At 47.6% G+C, this 17,466-nt stretch overlaps 6 protein-coding genes across 6 annotated transcripts; 5 read left to right on the top strand and 1 right to left on the bottom strand.

Moving 5' to 3' along the window:
- Positions 1–41: 41 nt before the first annotated feature.
- M431DRAFT_514175 (hypothetical protein) lies at positions 42–857 on the top strand. The gene has a single exon (XM_024920167.1). It carries the CDS (start codon positions 239–241, stop codon positions 575–577), a length of 339 nt encoding a protein of 112 aa, XP_024767500.1. The 5' UTR covers positions 42–238; the 3' UTR covers positions 578–857.
- A 1,342-nt stretch (positions 858–2,199) lies between these two features.
- On the bottom strand, positions 2,200–3,708 carry M431DRAFT_366985 (hypothetical protein). Its single transcript, XM_024914607.1, has 3 exons — positions 3,066–3,708; positions 2,807–3,009; positions 2,200–2,748 (listed from the first exon to the last, which is right to left on the bottom strand). The coding sequence occupies exons 1-3, from the start codon at positions 3,452–3,454 to the stop codon at positions 2,435–2,437; spliced, it is 906 nt and encodes a 301-aa protein (XP_024767499.1). The 5' UTR covers positions 3,455–3,708; the 3' UTR covers positions 2,200–2,434.
- A 1,391-nt stretch (positions 3,709–5,099) lies between these two features.
- M431DRAFT_11439 (hypothetical protein) lies at positions 5,100–9,431 on the top strand (the record flags this gene model as incomplete). The annotated part of the gene is made up of 2 exons (XM_024911900.1): positions 5,100–7,828; positions 7,913–9,431. 2 exons carry the CDS (start codon positions 5,100–5,102, stop codon positions 9,429–9,431), a joined length of 4,248 nt encoding a protein of 1,415 aa, XP_024767498.1.
- A 678-nt stretch (positions 9,432–10,109) lies between these two features.
- On the top strand, positions 10,110–11,113 carry M431DRAFT_488267 (hypothetical protein; the record flags this gene model as incomplete). Its single annotated transcript, XM_024916545.1, has 2 exons — positions 10,110–10,141; positions 10,195–11,113. The coding sequence occupies 2 exons, from the start codon at positions 10,110–10,112 to the stop codon at positions 11,111–11,113; spliced, it is 951 nt and encodes a 316-aa protein (XP_024767497.1).
- A 580-nt stretch (positions 11,114–11,693) lies between these two features.
- On the top strand, positions 11,694–12,933 carry M431DRAFT_525910 (hypothetical protein). Its single transcript, XM_024920647.1, has 3 exons — positions 11,694–11,830; positions 11,888–12,168; positions 12,221–12,933. Exons 1-3 carry the CDS (start codon positions 11,783–11,785, stop codon positions 12,810–12,812), a joined length of 921 nt encoding a protein of 306 aa, XP_024767496.1. The 5' UTR covers positions 11,694–11,782; the 3' UTR covers positions 12,813–12,933.
- A 680-nt stretch (positions 12,934–13,613) lies between these two features.
- On the top strand, positions 13,614–17,446 carry M431DRAFT_514170 (hypothetical protein). The gene is made up of 4 exons (XM_024920166.1): positions 13,614–14,271; positions 14,327–14,924; positions 15,012–15,627; positions 15,703–17,446. Exons 1-4 carry the CDS (start codon positions 13,735–13,737, stop codon positions 17,366–17,368), a joined length of 3,417 nt encoding a protein of 1,138 aa, XP_024767495.1. The 5' UTR covers positions 13,614–13,734; the 3' UTR covers positions 17,369–17,446.
- The last annotated feature ends 20 nt before the right edge of the window (positions 17,447–17,466 follow it).

The raw sequence follows: 17,466 nt of genomic DNA, 5'->3' as shown, positions 1-17,466 counted from the left end.
GGAGGGGTTCTTCACTGTAGTTCAATTCATCATCATCTTACTCCTTCAGCAACCGACAACTCCTCTCCTCTCGCACTGCCACCGCATCAAGCGTCGGCTACAACACAGATACGTCAACGTTGCTTCCCCTCACAAGTCTTCAGCTCTCGTAACAACCAGTCATGGTACGTCTCCCATGTCCAATGGCCGCAAATCTAACGCGTAGTGGACATATCTTCCAAGGCCTACTCTAACCGACATGCAGGTCGTCGACAACCCACCTTACGGCTGGACTGTCGATAAAGAGGAGATGGACCTCGATTACTACTGGTCAGCTGAAGGCCTCGGTACTGAGGCCGCCATGAACGCCGGCTTAACCGAGTTTTCGAAGCTGCAGCCACAAATGATCAGGAGCAGCGAATCTGGAGGGGGCGCCTACCTGTTCACATACGATGGCAAGGTATACCTTTGGAACATGTTACAAGATGACGTGTATCAGTATACCGACCCCTCAGATCTTGATGGAGTACTACGAGAGATGGGGAAGCAATCCGGGAAAGTGACAAGGAAGCTTGTCCTTGTCGAACAGGCCGAGTAGAGAGGGGACGACGAAGGATGAGCCTCTAATTGGGAGAATTTGCCAGTTGTGGCTTGCATAGAGAAGCTGATCGTTCAATCTATTGATTATGAGCAGAATGGGGCTTGCGTAAAGAAGTTGCTGGTGAATTGTGATGAAACTTGGTAGTAGTGAGCTGGCTGCGACGCAGTAGCTGAATATGCAATGTGACGCTGCAATCTTGCAATGGCTTGCGTAAGGACATAAGCTGAGGGCTCAATGAGGTGAAGATGAACTGACTGTGGCTTGCGTAGTAATTCTGATATATCAATGTGATGAGAGGAGAGAGTGGCTTGCGATGGCAAGCTGATGCGGAGTAGTTTTATGTGATGGACGTCAACGGATAGCTGAGGCGGGGTCAGGGAGACGAAATTAACAGGAAACCAGTTTCATTGGATTCCTCATGCTTGATGGGTGAGTAAATATGTAATAAGAATTGATAATTTAGGTATAGTAAGTGCAGACTTTATTTTTCTGTCATGTAGGAAAACTAGATAGGTAGTTTATTGCGTGATTTACATAACAAAACGATACCATTGACGAATAGTTTCGTCCCAAATACGCATACATAGCAAAAAAATACAAAGTTAATAAGGACCATAAGAAGCTAAATACCGAAACTATTCATGTGATATTCCAGCCCAAGAAGAGACCCAACAGGGGCATCGCCCCCTCCACACACGGCACGTTAATAGCTGATCTCCCGGGATCCTCCGCCCCAACTCATTGGACAAGTTCCCGTGGTGGAGATGGCCAGGGTGTCAGCTCTTTGAAAACTGCCGGGTCCGCTTTTTAAGGACACTTATTGCCTAGCTTTCACTGCAACCTGCCTCGAAGCGCTTGGGCGCGTTTCAAAGGCGGTTGGAGAAGGGGGAGGGGTGAAGCGTAACCCAGGTGGGAGTGAAGATAGCTATCCGGTGGTTTTTCTCATTCAAGTTCAATCATCGTTCAAATTTCAACGGAGCAGCGCCACAAAGAGATTACCCCGCTGATAATAAACTACATGTGAAGACAATGACAGGGTGAAACCACACATTTGCTCGGGGAGCGGTTCCGTAGAGCCTTCCAACATGTGGGTAAGTTGTGACAGTCACGGTGTTCAATCCAATCGCAGAAATCACGTTTACCCTGTAATCGATGTGCCACCTGTGCGGCTCAGTGTCGTACCTACGTATGATGAGATTTATGCATTATAGTTTAAAAAAAAAAGAGAAAGAGAGAATGACCATAATGCGTACCCTATAGCGAAATGCTTTTGATCAAACTCACGATACACTTACAGATACTCCATAGCATAGTTTACATTAGTTGCTATTATTTTGTCAACATTACTTCATTGTTTTGCTATTTTTTAAAATATTATCTAGACGAAAAAACTTGGATACAGTGACTATTTTCAAGTGATAACGCTATTTAGCTGTGTTAAATATGCGGTATATGTGATACGTAGCATCATAAGTGTGTACATTGATATCGCCGCATGGATACTGGACTGACTACCTTCTATTATATGCGAGTCACGTCAATAACTGTTTAAATGCGTGATGTTGTTGGCCGACACTATATTGTGGGTAGTGCTTCCAGTACTCATTGGACAATTGGTTGGTTACTTGGACAAAATTGACTTCTATCAAGTTGGAGCTGACGAAGCCATCGAGCTAAGCTACACATCGCGTAGATGATATAAGGAGCCAGCTTTGGCATATCGAACACCATCCTACAAAACACTGTAGAACAAATGCGACGATGAGATTTTCAATAACTCCAGACGAGTTGTATTGCTATCTGGTCATATCTAACTGATATCTGCTAATTTCAGGGCAGCCTTCTCCCAGTTCTTTACTCATCGAGCGGATCGGTCACGTGGGTGAAATCATTGTCGGCAAGAGAGTTGTCGACAGACACGTAGAAGAGATGGTTGAGGCCATTAGCGGTGCTAACAGTCAGCTGGCCGGGAACACTGATCCTGACAGCGTTCTCGACTGGTACGCTTGGCGACCAGGACGCAGTTTGATCAGCACCAGTCTTGACGATTCGTCGAATAGTGGCATCTGTATCGTAGTAGTAGACGTAGGCCTTGTTGCCGCCTTGGTCATATGTGACGGCAATGGTGGTACCTGGGGCGGCACCCACCGAGTTCTGGATGTCGTAGGCTATACGGGAAAACTAATGTTAGCATATAAAGGAAAGCATAGTTCAAATAAAACGTACTCTGGCCGCTGGTAATATCAAACTCCTTGAGATGGTTTCCCGCGCCAACCTCCTGGTAAATGACAAAACGGTGCTTGTTCTTGATGTTGTAGTAGGCAGCGAGCGAGCTGTTAACCCTGATGTCGGCATGATCAAGGTATTTTGCGGTGCTCCCTGATAGGAAGTCGTATTCCTTGAGCGCCGTCTGGTAATTAGCGGAGCCACTATATATATGGTTAGTGAACCTGTCAACTCTCTAACTGGCACGAGATCAACTTACTCCAAGAAGTATGCCCAGGCGTGTTTATCCACATTATCCGCGGAGAATGAAACGTTTTTGTTGGCCAAGGCGGTAGTGTTCAGCTTCTTGTACACTGGAGAGATGAGAGAGATCTGGTTCTTGGTCACAGAAGCACCCTTTTCAACAATGGGAACTGTCGTTGCGACAACATGCTGAATGCCACGATAGGTACCACCAGCGATCTCAGAGGGGTTGAGGATATAGCCAGGGTAATCGTCGTCACCACAGGCGTAGATATCATTGTTATCATTGCCTTCAGTGCCATTCATCAAGCTCAAGGCAACCTGAGCAGTGCTGGTGTTGAAGAACAGGCTGACGCTCCTGTCCTTAGGAGCGGAAGGGTTGTAAATTGCTGCGAGGGCCGCCATTGTTGATGATTGTGTTTAAGTTAGAAGAGTTACTTCAAAGAGCTGAGAGCTGTAAATATATCTGTGGAAAGAATCCTGTTGATGCTGAATGGTGAAGTTTGGAGTGCTGAGAGCTCAATCAGAAGGTGGTTGTCGTCCTTGATATAGTTGTCCTCCTTGTCGGATTTCCCTTCCAACTTGAAGCCCAAGAAGAGGCCCACGGAGCCTGTCTGCCTTGTTGTCTCCCACGTTGACGAAACGATAGGAGAACCTGAAGTCGGGGCACGCGATTTTCCTCCATCATTACGTAGCTGGCGCCTTCCCAGTCCGAATTGAAGCTCAGTGATCCATCGGTTTCGCAGTCAGCCAGCCTCTTGACAACTAGACTGTGTTGTTCAGCTTGGTTCACGCACCTGTTGACAGCTGAAGGAATATCACTACATCCAATAAAATGTCTAAAAATCTTTCTCCTTTGTGGCGGGCGGTTGTATCGCTCAATGATACCCAATTAGCGATGTAGCGTGTTTCCAATGCATCCCAAGTTGTCAATCACAACGGCTCAGGACGCATGTGATCGCAACGCCAAACATTACTGGCATGCCCGTGGTGTAGGCAGTTATGGATACTTCATCACGATCCCCATGCAAGCGAAGCAGAAAATGGTAAGAGACGACAAGCCACTGCCATCACAACATGAGCTGAATGACGGTCGTTGCTCGGCAGGTTGACTATTCTGACTATTCAGCGCCGTCGACTAGTTCCCGCGTCTCCATCAATAGAGGGGGCGGGAACTAACTATAGACAAACGGGAACTAGTCGGCCGCGCTGGCTAGTCAATGGAGCATTGGCTAATCCATGTCTTCGCCATTTGCGCTATGCTGTTTTCAATAGTTTACCCCTCACTGAGAGCCGGTCCTTGACAAGGTTGTCGGCCCTCTTGGCAGCTGGGACACGGGTTGAAAAGTTGTCACTTGTATCAGTGACTTGTGGCGGGGACACGAAGGAGTGTGAGTGTGGCTCGGCAATGCATCGCCGTCGTCATTACGGTAGCTCTAGTTTTCTGTGGAGTAGCTGAGTGAAAATGAAAGTGACAAGTGATGGAATTAGCAGAAGTGTGCCGACGGAATCCACGAGTTAGCCTCCCAATGGACTCAGTATTGAGCTATTGCGGGCGGGGATGCATGATTAACGCCCGAATAAGCTAGTATAGTAAGGAGCAAGTTATTTAGTCTAACTGAGAGGTACCGGGCAAAGAATTATTATCGTTGCTTGATACCAACGGGGTACCGTATATATCAAGCAGTTCTGATAGTATGATATGTAATGTCCTATGTAGAAGTATAACTATGTATACTTGGAATGAGGGAGGTATGAATCTAAAAAAGAAGGTTAAACTAAATCAGGTTATGAAATTCCTGAGGTCAAGTAGCACTGATAGAGAGATACAATATGGAATCGTACTTATCCAAGTAATGTGAGCAAACAATTCATGTAAATCGAGATTCAGTTCTTCATCTTTGTTGGCATCATCTCAGTAAGGGCTATAGGTCTGAACCACCAAGGAGCAGTTTCTGCTCAAATGACCTGAGCCAGGAAGCTGTATGCACCTTGATCTCTCTCTTCTTCTTCTTTTTTACATAGCACATACACATTAACCACCTGAAAAATGCCGGATACAATCAAAGACTTTGACACCGTGCTGGTGCCAATGCAGTTGGAGGCCTTTGTGCTAAACCCAGCTGTATGCGGCAGTGGTGAAGAGGGCGATGATACAACACGCATCGCACCCATCACGCAGCCCAACTACACTTTCCTGCGACTGGACAAATACATGCTGCAGAAAGATGTTCAGAACCACGCAGATCTTCATAACACTGCTCCTGCTATTGTGAACCCGCGTCTCTATGACCTCGGGAGCCGTGATGATGAGGGACAGCCTAAAGCTCTCCGTCATCGTCACGGCGTGTACATCCATTGGATTCTGCCTCGTTTCTATCGATCAGGCACATCAGCGGGCAGCACAGTTTCGAAGCAGAGGAGGCGAGAAGAGCGCTTGAGACGTGGCTTGCATGCTGCGCCTGGAGACGTTGAAGAGGATGGCAGCAACGATACGCCAGACTTTGTCCAACCGCCGACTAGGTGGATTGTGATTCGCAAGATTGAAGTGGACAGCATACAACCAGCAGATGCGAAATCAGCCTTTCAAGACAAAGAATATGAGGCGTGGGTGGTTGATAGTGACCACATCTGGTCACTGGACCAGATTCCATTGGATATGGACCTGCAGACGGACTTTGCGCCGTTTGTCAAAGGACACGCCGGCTCAGACATCAATATTGGCGAGCAGGCCGAAGTCTTTATCGGACGTAAGACTCCGTTGGCGGACTGGTCCGAAACACCAAATCCCAGCGTTGATCCGCCCAATCTCAGCCTGCTACAGAGCGGCAACCAACTGTTCGCAGACTTCCAGATGCACAATACGAATGTCTTCAGTGTGCTAGACAATTTTGAGTACGGGGCTGGCGATAAAGATGGACCCAAGTATCTGTCTTATGCCAAAGCTAGCTATTATGTCCTTGGATGGCACTGGAAAGATGATGTTGATCCTTTGTGGACTTCTGGCAAGACAATTGCCCACGGCGCCAGCCTGGCAAACCTATTCATGACTCTCCAAGGCGCGGATCCTACAGACTCGTGGATGGAGAAAATCAGCCAGTTGCATCTCATGTGTCACGGTGCCATGTACGACGTTACATGGGATCATGAAAACAAGCCAAAAGATGTGCCGGCGGATCGGTACAATGCTCGTCTCCGTGATCAGGAACTAGCGGCTGTCTCTGTGGGAACAACTCCCATGGATGCTATCATCTCGTACTGCACGGCTCGCAAGGACCATCCAGGGATCCCCGGCGACATTGCCAAGTTGGAAGAGTCAATCTTGGCCATTGACTCGCTTCTATACGCGCGTGATGATGGCGTCGAGGATCAGCGCCAAGCCAAAGATACCATCTATAACTGGTCCTTTACACGCTCTCCCGGAGGTGAAAGGTACTATTTCTCCGGAAATGATAATGACGGAAAATCAGACAATCAGCCAATGGTACCGGAGAGGGAAGCCATCCTTGCGCTCCGCGACTTGAATCAGACCAAGAAGCTCCTCGATGCGTGCCGTTTTGCAATGACTCAGTATCGCTGGGACATGTTCTCACTGTGGTGGAAGTTTGTCAGCGATGCTGGCAATGATGGCACTGATCCCACCGCCCCGGCATTCCTTCAAAAGGCCAAAGATCTATCAGAGCACATTTCTCGCCTCAAAGACCGCATGGAGGAGCTGCAGCATAAGATTGATCTTATGTTGGACCCTCCGATCGCCATCCATGGGACGAACTTTTTGGCGACAGCCAAACCTGCCAGCATGCCTGCCTATTGCCGGGCGAACAATCCTACTGTCCTCATTGGAGGCATAGAGTCAGGCTGGCCGACGGACTATCTGAACAGAGTTTCTGTCCGAGCACCATATCAGGTCATTCCCTCGTCCGCTGCCTTACCCGAGTCCTTGAACAAAGTTTTGGCTCTATTTAAGGAAATGCCTCCATTACTTAAGCAGCACGCAATTGATCTAGCGACAGAGTTCTATGCTCTTCGTCCTGGCGGTGGCGATTCTGGCACGGCGCCGGAGTCCCGCTTCTACCCACAGTTCCACGACAAGACGATTGATCCCGAGACTCAAATTGAGCGCTGGCGGGATCAGTGGTCAGAGCGACAGCCATGGTTCCCGCTATTTGTGGAGTGGGAGATTGAGTACGACCACATTCCCTTTGAGTATTGGAACTTGGACGAGCACACAGCTCGCCTATCGGCCAACGTACTCTCTCGTTATGGCATCACTGTGAAACCAAGGGACGGCAAAGAAGCTCTCCCACTTTGGGACGATCTGAAGATTTCCCAGGGAGATAAAGGTCCAGATACACGCATTCTATCTGGGCGCTCACTCATATTACCGCAGCCCAGCTTCTCGCTTGAGGCTAAGGTAGTCCAACTGTTTGATAATACTCCCGAAGATATCTTGAACAAGTACTTGACCAAAGAGGACCGGTGCAATTTAAAGAATAACATGCGCAAGCTGTCATATCTTTCTTCTCCGCTCTCTGGCTTGTTTGATGGGTTGGTCACCCAGGCAGAAGGCAGCCATGTGAAGCCCGAGAACAAGTTCGTCGGTCCCGAAGGCGAAGTCAGCGAAGCAATGGTTGAAGCTGTCATTGAAACTGCTGGTTTGACAAAACCCAACCTGGAAATGATCATGGGCAACTCTGCCCTCACGCCGTATGCGGCACAGCAGGATTTTGCAACGGATAAATGGAATCCCTTCAAGCCAGTCACACACGGGCAGTTTAGGTGAGCTTTCCCAGTCACGCACATATACACAGTCTCTATTATATCAACTAGAACGAACCATACTAACTGCTGTTGTGCAACTAGATTCCGCAAGCTCAATGTCATTGACAAGTTTGGGCAAGCTCTGATGGCCATTGACCAGAAGCCGCGAGTGGATGGACCGCCACCAATCTACCCCTGCATCAGTGACTTTTACGAGCCACAGACCATCGAGGTAGACGGCAAACTCTACGCTAATACGGTGATCAAAGATGAGGCCAAGCAGTGCGAATTCCTGCAACTGCCGCCTCAAATCAACCAAAATGCTCGTCTAAATGCCGACTTTGTCAAGCGAATTGCTGACGATCCGCCTGACATGAAAGAGGGACTGGATGAAGGTGCGAATGGAGCTACTTGGCGTCCGGCAACAGAGTGGGAAAACCCAATCTGGGGCTGGGTCATTACCAATTACGCCGACTTTGGCATCCAGCTCTTCTTGCCAGACGGTACTTTCTACCGCGAGGTCCGCTTTGGAGGGCCCCTTGGCGCATTGGATGCTCCCAAATGGCTACCTTTTGCACCATCCACGGATCCTCCGACGCCAGAGACCAGGCAGCTTGATGCGTTGGCTAAAGAGCTTAATGATCCCTCATATTTGGAGGGATTCTGGTATATGATCACAACTGCTCAATCAAAGCTGGCCGCTGCACCGACCTCTTACGCATCGTTTCTCAATGCCATCGTGGGCAAACCTCTTGCCTTGGTCAACATGGGCTGGTCGCTTGAACTTGAAAGCCAACCTCTGCAGACTCAAACCACCAAGAGCCCCCTGACGGCCCCCGAGCGCCTGTTGACCAAGCCAGATGACGACGACGACGAGTCGCCATATTACAAGTTCCAGATCCGCTTTGGCGACCGTGAAGCTGAATATGATGGCCTTGTGGGCTATTTTGACACCACTACACCGAAGTCAGATGAACTCAATCTGAGCAAGGTCAAGACATTTTTTGCGCCAGAGGAGGGTGAGAAAAAACCGCTAGAGCGTCTCAACACTACAAACTATCCCCTCTTTACACCTTTCTGGGAGGCTCCATTTCCTACTCGAGCACCGTACGATAATGAAAACTTGATTGTCAAGCCGGCAGCATTTGATGATCGCCGCAACGCGCGCATGTCCGTCTTTGGCGCTATTATTGACCCGTTCACTCCTGTGCAAGCCTATTCATCATTTCTGCCACCCGTTTCGCTGACGTTGCCTCACTGGAGCTGGCAAAGCGCCATGAACACCATGACCGCATTCTTTCACGCGGGGCCTTTGACCATACCGCTGAATGACGTTCCAGAATATCATGAGAAGGAACTTCTCACTAGCAAAAATGCTAGGGATATGCCGCTGCGAAATCTTCCCCTGCCTTCTCTGGGGCCGGGAGATTGGTCCTTTTTCCAGCCTTATGCGCAGCCGTCTGAGGAAGAGGATCCCCAGCCCAAGTTCAATCCGTTTGGTATTGAAAAGACGGGTAACCTCACCAAGCCTGGGCTGCAAAAGGGTCCGTATACTGCCATTGAGGGATTTTTGCAGTTGAGAAACCCAATCATGATGCCCAAACCGAAGCAGACCGCTTGATAGGATAAATTGCATTAGAAAGCTAAAATTTGGTCAATTGGAATCAGTTCATCACCTTTCTATTGGCGGCTTGAGTACCCGGTAGTCTACGCCTAAGAAAATGCTGCGCTTCCTAGTTTTCCCGCAATTGTGACATTGCTGGATGTTCCCGTTATAATATCCAGACATACTTTAATCACGAGATATTTCCTTAGATGCCCACAAGTGATATCCTTTGTCCCATGCTCACACAGGATGCATCCAAATTTGTCACTTCAAGCGCTCTTCCTCTAATGGTGTCGTGATTTCTAATCAAAGGGAAAAATATTACTTGATCTTATTTATCATCTCTAAAAGGCAATTTATTGATTATTTAGTATAAATTATTATAGCATTAACCATCGGATTAAATAGGCGTAACAGCATACGTGTACGCCGATGTGTGTGTCGAGTGCAATACTACTTGTCCACGTAAGCCCCCTAGCTGCACCAAAAGACACCCAACCTAAACGTGCTCCTGCATGTGCTATTGAATGGATGTTATAGAGCCACTCCATGATGTATAAAGGCTATTATAGGGGCTCAGAACTTCCGGGATATATACATGTATTTATATATATATAGGGCCGTCCTCCCTCAGTCCATCTATTGAGCAATAACCTCCGTACGACTTGGCCAAACTAGTCTCAAACCATCATCATGGATATGAATACAGATCACCCAGACCTCAAGTATGTGCCTCACAATATTATGGTGTTTCAGGATAGCTTATTAGAAACAATAGCAAGTTTTATGCCAACCACCAGGATCTCTGGGGCGGCAGTCGAATGGATGCCCTTGTCGGCCTGGTCGAAAGCAGTATCCTGGAGCCCAAAGACCTCATCAAGCGCGGCGAAGTCCCAGTCTCGTACATCTTCGCCATCGAGCCGACAAGTGACGACGAAAATGTACATAGAGCATTTGAGTCTCTCATGAGCGCCGCCGGCATGATTCGCTTCTTCGCCGCCGTCAACGAAGTATCAGACTATGACAACCAGAGTCGCAAAGAGACGTATTCCATTAAAAACCCGGACGAGGTTGCTCTGGCTTTTGAAGAGGCTGCCAATGCGACCATGACTTCGCTCACCAAGGCCCAAGTCGGAGCTGTTTACACAGTGGAAAGTACCCTGACAGAATCCGTGTGTGTGAACAAATCGCGTTCGGAACTTCGCCAATATGTCATTGAACGCATCCTTGCCGGTCTTCCAGATGTCAGTAGCTCGGTCATTAACAAGGTCAATGAAGCCTTTACAGACTTCATTCGCAAGATAAGGCCGTTCCAGGTCGGCGAGGCGTCGGAGCCTTCCACCGTGAATCACTGTGTCGTTGTTCACTACATTGCCATGAGTGACGAGACTGGGGACGCTGCGTCTCCGGTTCCACAGCCGAAGACACGTGTGGTGTATTTTAAATGCAAGGCTGGGGACTGGGATCGTGCGATGCAGAAGCCCGAAGGTTCCAAGAAGGATGAAAAGATACCTTTTGTCATGGAAATTTTAGTCCAGGAGATGAGGCTGGACGAAGGGCTCTTCCGAAGACGAAAAAACAACTGGGTAACCATGGCCAAATTTATTGCTGAGAACAAGGACGACGTCAAGGAGGTTGTCGAAAGTCAGGGTATTGAAGGATTTGGCAGGAAGACGGCATTTGTGTTTGAGGCTTAGTGACCTTCCATGTTCAAGATAGCCCCAACATCTTTTCATCAACACGGCTGAGGAGGAGAAGTAAGCTAGAAGAGTATGAGATGTAGCAATTGTATTTCTCACAACATGGCATCTCAGTAAGAATTGTATCTCTCGCCGGACCAGAATGAATGGGCTGTGATTACCATCAATTACCTCATTACGTAGACGCCTTGTTGTTTCTTGTCTATTCCTTAGCTTCTGACATTCTTGCTCGGGGAGTAAACTCTTGAAGAGTCTCGTTGGTTGTTGGATGACAGCAATTCAAGGTTCCAAGGCTACCCCGCACATTGAAGCCAATGTGTTGGTGTTCGGGTAATCTGAAGCTCAAATTAAAGTGTTCATTTATTTCTCTCTTGTTCGGCTTATCAACTTCGTCCACGACTATAAGAGCTCGTGCAAAATCCTACAAGATCACTCCAAGCCGCTCCGACTGGTTGTTCTCTCTTTTATACCATTTCATCTGAGCTGGTCATCCTCATAGGGGAAACAGGTCACTCCTTGATGCCTCCAATTCTGAGACTCCGCGCTCGGACCTGGATAATTGGCACCGAGCTTTCACGCTGTCATCACTTCCTCCAGCAACCGACCGGCGGCCTGTATCTTCTCCATACATCCAAATCATTTCAATCGCTTCGCTCAGTACCAAAGATGAATAACCCACTCTTGCTCCTCCGCGATGGCAATAAGATACCGATGGTGAGCTCCCTATAGACAGAACACCAGCGTATCCTCAAGACCAATGAGTATCTGTAGCTTGCCTTGGGCACCGGAACGGCGTGGTTCAAGGAAGCCGGAGATACGAATTTTAACCAGAAGCTCTTGGACCTGATCAAAACGGCCATAAAGAAAGGATTCTACCATCTCGATTGCGCTGAAATGTACGGGACCGAAGAGGAAGTCGGCCGCGCCATTAAAGAATCGGAGGTCCCACGCGAAAAATTCTTCATCACCAATAAGGTCTCCCAAGGCATTGATGACATCGATGCGGCGATTAGAGAGAGTCTCAGGAAAATGCAGCTCGACTATTTCGACCTGTGTGTTATTCTACCTAATAGTCAAAGCGATCTTGTACTAACGCCATCTCAGTTATCTGATTCATACTCCATATTTTGCCGACTTGGATGCCGACATGGATACCAACTCGGATGCCTTTAAGCGCGCACAGGCCGAGTTCCAGAGTAAATGGAAGTCAATGGAGAAGCTCAAAACGGCTGGCCTCGCCACATCGATAGGTGTAAGCAACTACTTACGCCATCATGTCGAGGCTACGCTGGACGGTGCGACCATTCCGCCTGTTTTGAACCAGATTGAGTTTCATCCCTATCTGCAGCGTGGAAACGATTACTTGCCGTGGCTGCGTGAGAATGGCTTGAAAGTGGGCTCGTTCAAAGGCCTGACTCCCGCATTCAGGGCTCCTGATGGACCGCTGCGTGAGCCCTTGTCCCGCATTGCCAAAGCGCATAAGACCACTGAGGCAGCTGTCCTTATCAGTTGGATCATACAGAACGGGGTTGTTGCTGTAACCACTACCAAAAATCCTGCGAGGCTGGACGAGTATGCCCAAGCTTTAAAGATCACACTAGAGGACAACGAACTACAAGAGATTACGGATGTAGGCCTCACCTACCACTTCCGCACATCTTGGTCGGACCATTTCAAGGCAGATGATCGATCATGAAAGATAGTTGTCATATTTTATGGAAACTAGAGCAAATCTCGTGTTCCAGAGAACAGAGCTAAAGCTAGATGGATCCTCTATTTCCCTCACATTCTCTATAGCTGGTTAAGGACAATAGCATGACGGGTCCAGTCTCTCCCTAATCTTGAACATGAAGCTAGTGTTCAACTGTGGTGAACTTACTCTGTGAATAAACTTCTACGGATAGATGTTTGACCCGAAAAATTAAAAAGTATTCGAGGTTTGAGCTATTACTCCTCTATATGAATTAGTTCCCGTACGTTTCTTTACCAAACTGCTTATCGACTCCCACGGGTACTAGCTCATTGCTGTTACCACCTTCAAGAGACTAGTACCGCCTTCTATCCATCCTTTCTCAGGTCTGCACCAGCTCTGATGACTTGGTTGGCGAGCTCTGCACATACATGGTGCGTTGGTACGGCGCCGATTATGTTGGTGTGCCTCACTTCAATCGCTACTGCTATCTGAGCGGCCTTGAAGTGTTTATGATGTATTTGCCAAATTAGTGGTCAGATCTGCTACTCCTGTCGCATCATCAATTGTCAATGCCGATGCTTGGAGAAGGGAGCGTTCTAGGGGTCTCAAAGGAGCCTACTTCTTCAACCCTTCCGAAAGATTGTTGACAGATTGTAACGGGACTCATTTCCTGAATTTTGATAGGCCAGGTCCCGATCCCTGCCTTGTTTGCGTACGCGCTTAGTAGGCTGAGGGGCCACATCCTTGCCGGCCAACTCCGCACTTGTGCCCAACTTGTGCCTCAACTTTCATCTGTCTTCTATTGAATACTCTAACCACTCATTACCTAGCGGTTGCACTGTGGTTTTCTATATTTTCCATCAATCGTTGCGTCTCGAATCTATTTGATGAGAGTTTTTCGCCTGAAAAATTCGTTGGCTTAAGTATGGTTGGACCTCTTTCTTCTTACTTCAAACGGAAGAACAAGAAACGTGATGGAACGAAGAGCTTCTGGGGCGCGGTGTCCGATGCTGAGGCTTCACCAGCCACAAGCTCAGTCTCATTAAGAATTCCACCTACAACTTCTCGAAAAACGGAGGCAACAGTAAACGACAAGTCTGCGGAGTCTCAACCCGCTGCAATGGTAGAGGGTGTCAAATTTCGGAATGAAACAAAAGACAGCTCTGACTTATGGTCTCGAGCTTACCAAAAACTAGACGATAAGGCTAAAAAATGGATCGGTGATGTCTCCAACAGTATTAGTGGTGAGGAGAGGACCCAAGACCTCATCACACTTGTTCGAAATAGAGAAGAGGAGTACAAGCATGGAACTCTGAAGATTAGAATTGGTGATTCCGAGATAATGTGGAGAGATTACGCCAACAGTGTGGTGTCGTGGATAACAGCAATTGGGGACATCTCCATCAACTTTGCCCCTGCAGGTTCCTCAGTCGCATGGTCAGCCCTCAGAGTACTCTTAAAGGTAAGGCTATACCCTTTAATAATCTTTTACTTTCAGTTATTAAATCCTCGATCAGGCAAATGTGTCCCAATGCGAGGACCTTGCGGTGATTTTCGGATGTGCTGAAAAAGTCCTAAGGCTTATGCGACATGGTAGGGTATATGAAGATGTATACCTTAGTGGCGGCTCTTGTAACGGGGCAACAGAAAATCTAAAAGATGCGCTCGTTGAGTTATACAAGGGATTGATGGAGCTCCTCGCCCACGCCTTTGTCCGCCTAAATGAAGGTCAAGGGAAGCAATTTCTGCGTGCCCTCGTCTCTGGTGGAGAAGGCCTAAAGTTAGTATCGGCACTGACAGAACAAGAACGCAAAGTGTCAATGCCTGCTCAAGGTTGTGGTGCAGTTGCATCGCAAGAGCATCAAACGCTCCTCAAAAATCTCGATGAACCAATAAGGAACAATGAAGATACCGTAAAGAAGCTACTACAGAAGGTTGAAGAGGGTATATTGGAACAGGCGCTAGAATATATCAGCACTATACCGATCGGCGAACATCAACAGGAAAAGCACGAAGCAAGGACCCTTGGGACATGCGAATGGTTATTAAATCATTCCGGGTTTATTGAATGGGACAGATCAAGTTACTCTTCGACGTTATGGCTTCAAGGAAACGGTATGTAACTTTGCTCTATTCCCCTTGGTATAAGGGTAACAGAGATTGAGTATGACGAACTAATCTTTCTTGCTTCTTTTGCTTCAGTCGGTGCGGGAAAGTCATTCCTTACATCCAAAGTAATCGACCACCTTCCTGTCAGCCGTCAGCAGAAAGCCGAATATGATGAAGGCTTTGCCTACTTCTATTGCAGTCGTTCAGATCCAGTACGTCGACAAACAAAGTATATCCTAAGGAGCTATGTATCTCAGCTTGCCAGGGTACCGAACCGTCCAGCCATGATTGAGAAGAACATCTATGCCTTATACCTCAAGGCAAAAGAGGAGAAAAGAGGCTTAAGCACCATCGAATGTGAGACGGCCTTAATTGAACTCATTAACTTCTATTCGCGGACTACTTTGGTTTTAGACGCTCTGGATGAATGTTATATGGATACTAGAGAGGCACTTACTCGTATTTTGCACAATCTAGTCGATAAGGGTAAAGGTACCGTCAAGATTTTCATTGCCAGTCGTAAAGAGGCCGACATTGAGGAACATCTTGGTTTGAAGAACTTGGTTGAGATAAGTACCGCCGACAACAAGGAAGACATTGAGAAATATATCGAAGAAGAGATAGCAAAGGTTAGCGGTATATGGAGGTCTGTTTCGGAGGAAGTGAAGGAGCAGGTCAAAAAGACGATCGGAGAGAACAGTGATGGAATGTGAGTTGCCTGTGTACCATGCCATTGCTTTAATTAAGCTCAAAACGTCTTTTCATCGTACTAATCAATGGATAGGTTCCGGTGGGCGTATCTTCAATGGGAAGAGCTCAAAAAGATGAGAACCAATCAACGCATCCGTGAGCGGCTTGGAAAGCTTCCTACAAGCCTTACAGAAGCATACGAAGAGATCTATTCAAGGAATGAAGAAAAGGCCATCTTAGAACGGGCAGTAAAATGGGTTTTATGTGCTAGAAGGCCATTGACAAGCGACGAGCTTCTAATGGCCATCCGTTTGGAGAGCAACCTTGAGTCTCTTACTGTATCAGATCCCATCGACGAGTCTACGTTGGAGAGTATATGCTCACATTTGGTTGTCTTAGACTCTCAATTAGCGGTGTGGAAATTTCCGCATGCATCAGTTGCAGAGTATTTTGAGAATCAACATAAGAGCTGGATAGATACAGCTCCTGAAGATGTGGCGATTCTGCTGGTTTCGTGTCTAATAAATTGCTACTCGGACTGGACACTGCCTGAATCGTCCGATGAGATCGCACACTTCCTGAAAACGGCAGCGGATTTGGGAAATTATCTGGATCCACGACATCCTCTTCAAAAGTATACGAGAAAATATTGGTTACAGCATGTGAAAAACACTCCAGAACAGTGCCAGGAGGTCACAGGTCTATCAGAGATTCTTAAACGCTTTTTGGGAGCTGAAGGTCCTCAACAATCCTCCAGTCAACAATATCAAGTATGGTGCAGACACATGGAAATTCGGAATGAGCTTGATGGCATTCGGTATTTCTACAACGATATAATGCCGTCGGAGAAGTCTATTTTTGGTATTTGTGTTCTTGGTCTTGACAAGTTGCTTAAGGGCTGGTGGGATAAATACATTGACGTCTCACAAGTCAATAGTCGGGGACTGGATTTACTCGCCATTGCTGCGAAGTACGACCATGATGAGCTTTGTTCCGAGCTTATTAGCCGGGGGGGCGATATACACAAAGAGCTGGATAGTTACCATGGAAGCGCATTCATGGAAGCAATTGCTGCGTCAAAAGTTAAAGCGGCAATGCTGCTCTTGGGAAAGGGCGTCAATCCAAATCAAGTCGGCAGGTATACAAGTCCGCTCTGCTTGGCTATTTCGACCGCTGTGGATTTGGTTGAACTTCTTCTTAAGACAGGAACAGACCCCAACATCACTTGCCCAAACTGTCCGTTTCTTTGCGGCTTAGATACCGTTGCCTATCGGAATAAAACCAGTTTAGCAGAGCTCCTAATAAAATACGGGGCAAATGTGAACTTGGTGGATGAAGACAATATATTCGGCAGCCCTCTAGGAACAGCCGCATACGGAGGTTCGCTGAGGTGTGCAAAGCTCTTCGTGGAGAATGGAGCCAACGTGAATGCGCATCTCGGCGGCGATTATGGCAGTGTTTTGGCTGCCGCGATATTCGGGTGTGGGGAAAATGCTAAGATGGCCAAATACTTGATCGAGGAGGCCGGAGCAGACCCAACCATCTTATCCTTAAGTCCGCCACCAGGATCGCCTTGGATTAGCGACTCTCGGCATACTGAGAGGCAGGAAGTAGCAAAGTATCTCATAGAGGGGGCCATGTTCAAGAGATCGTCCTGCTTAACATTGGCTTCCCCAAGGAAGATCTCCCGAGAATGTCAAAGTAACAGAGGCGTGGGGGGTTTGGGAAATATTATCTTATCAGATAGGGTACACTTATAAACATGAATGGTTACAGCATCTGAGCATCCAATACACTCCTTTCTTGTCTTCCTTTTGCTCAATATTGTCAATAAATCACGGAAGAATAATCAATTCCT

Source organism: Trichoderma harzianum (assembly GCF_003025095.1).
Source record: "Trichoderma harzianum CBS 226.95 unplaced genomic scaffold M431scaffold_33, whole genome shotgun sequence".
Classification (NCBI taxonomy): Eukaryota; Fungi; Ascomycota; class Sordariomycetes; order Hypocreales; family Hypocreaceae; genus Trichoderma; species Trichoderma harzianum.
This window is presented reverse-complemented; position numbering and strand designations above follow the sequence as displayed.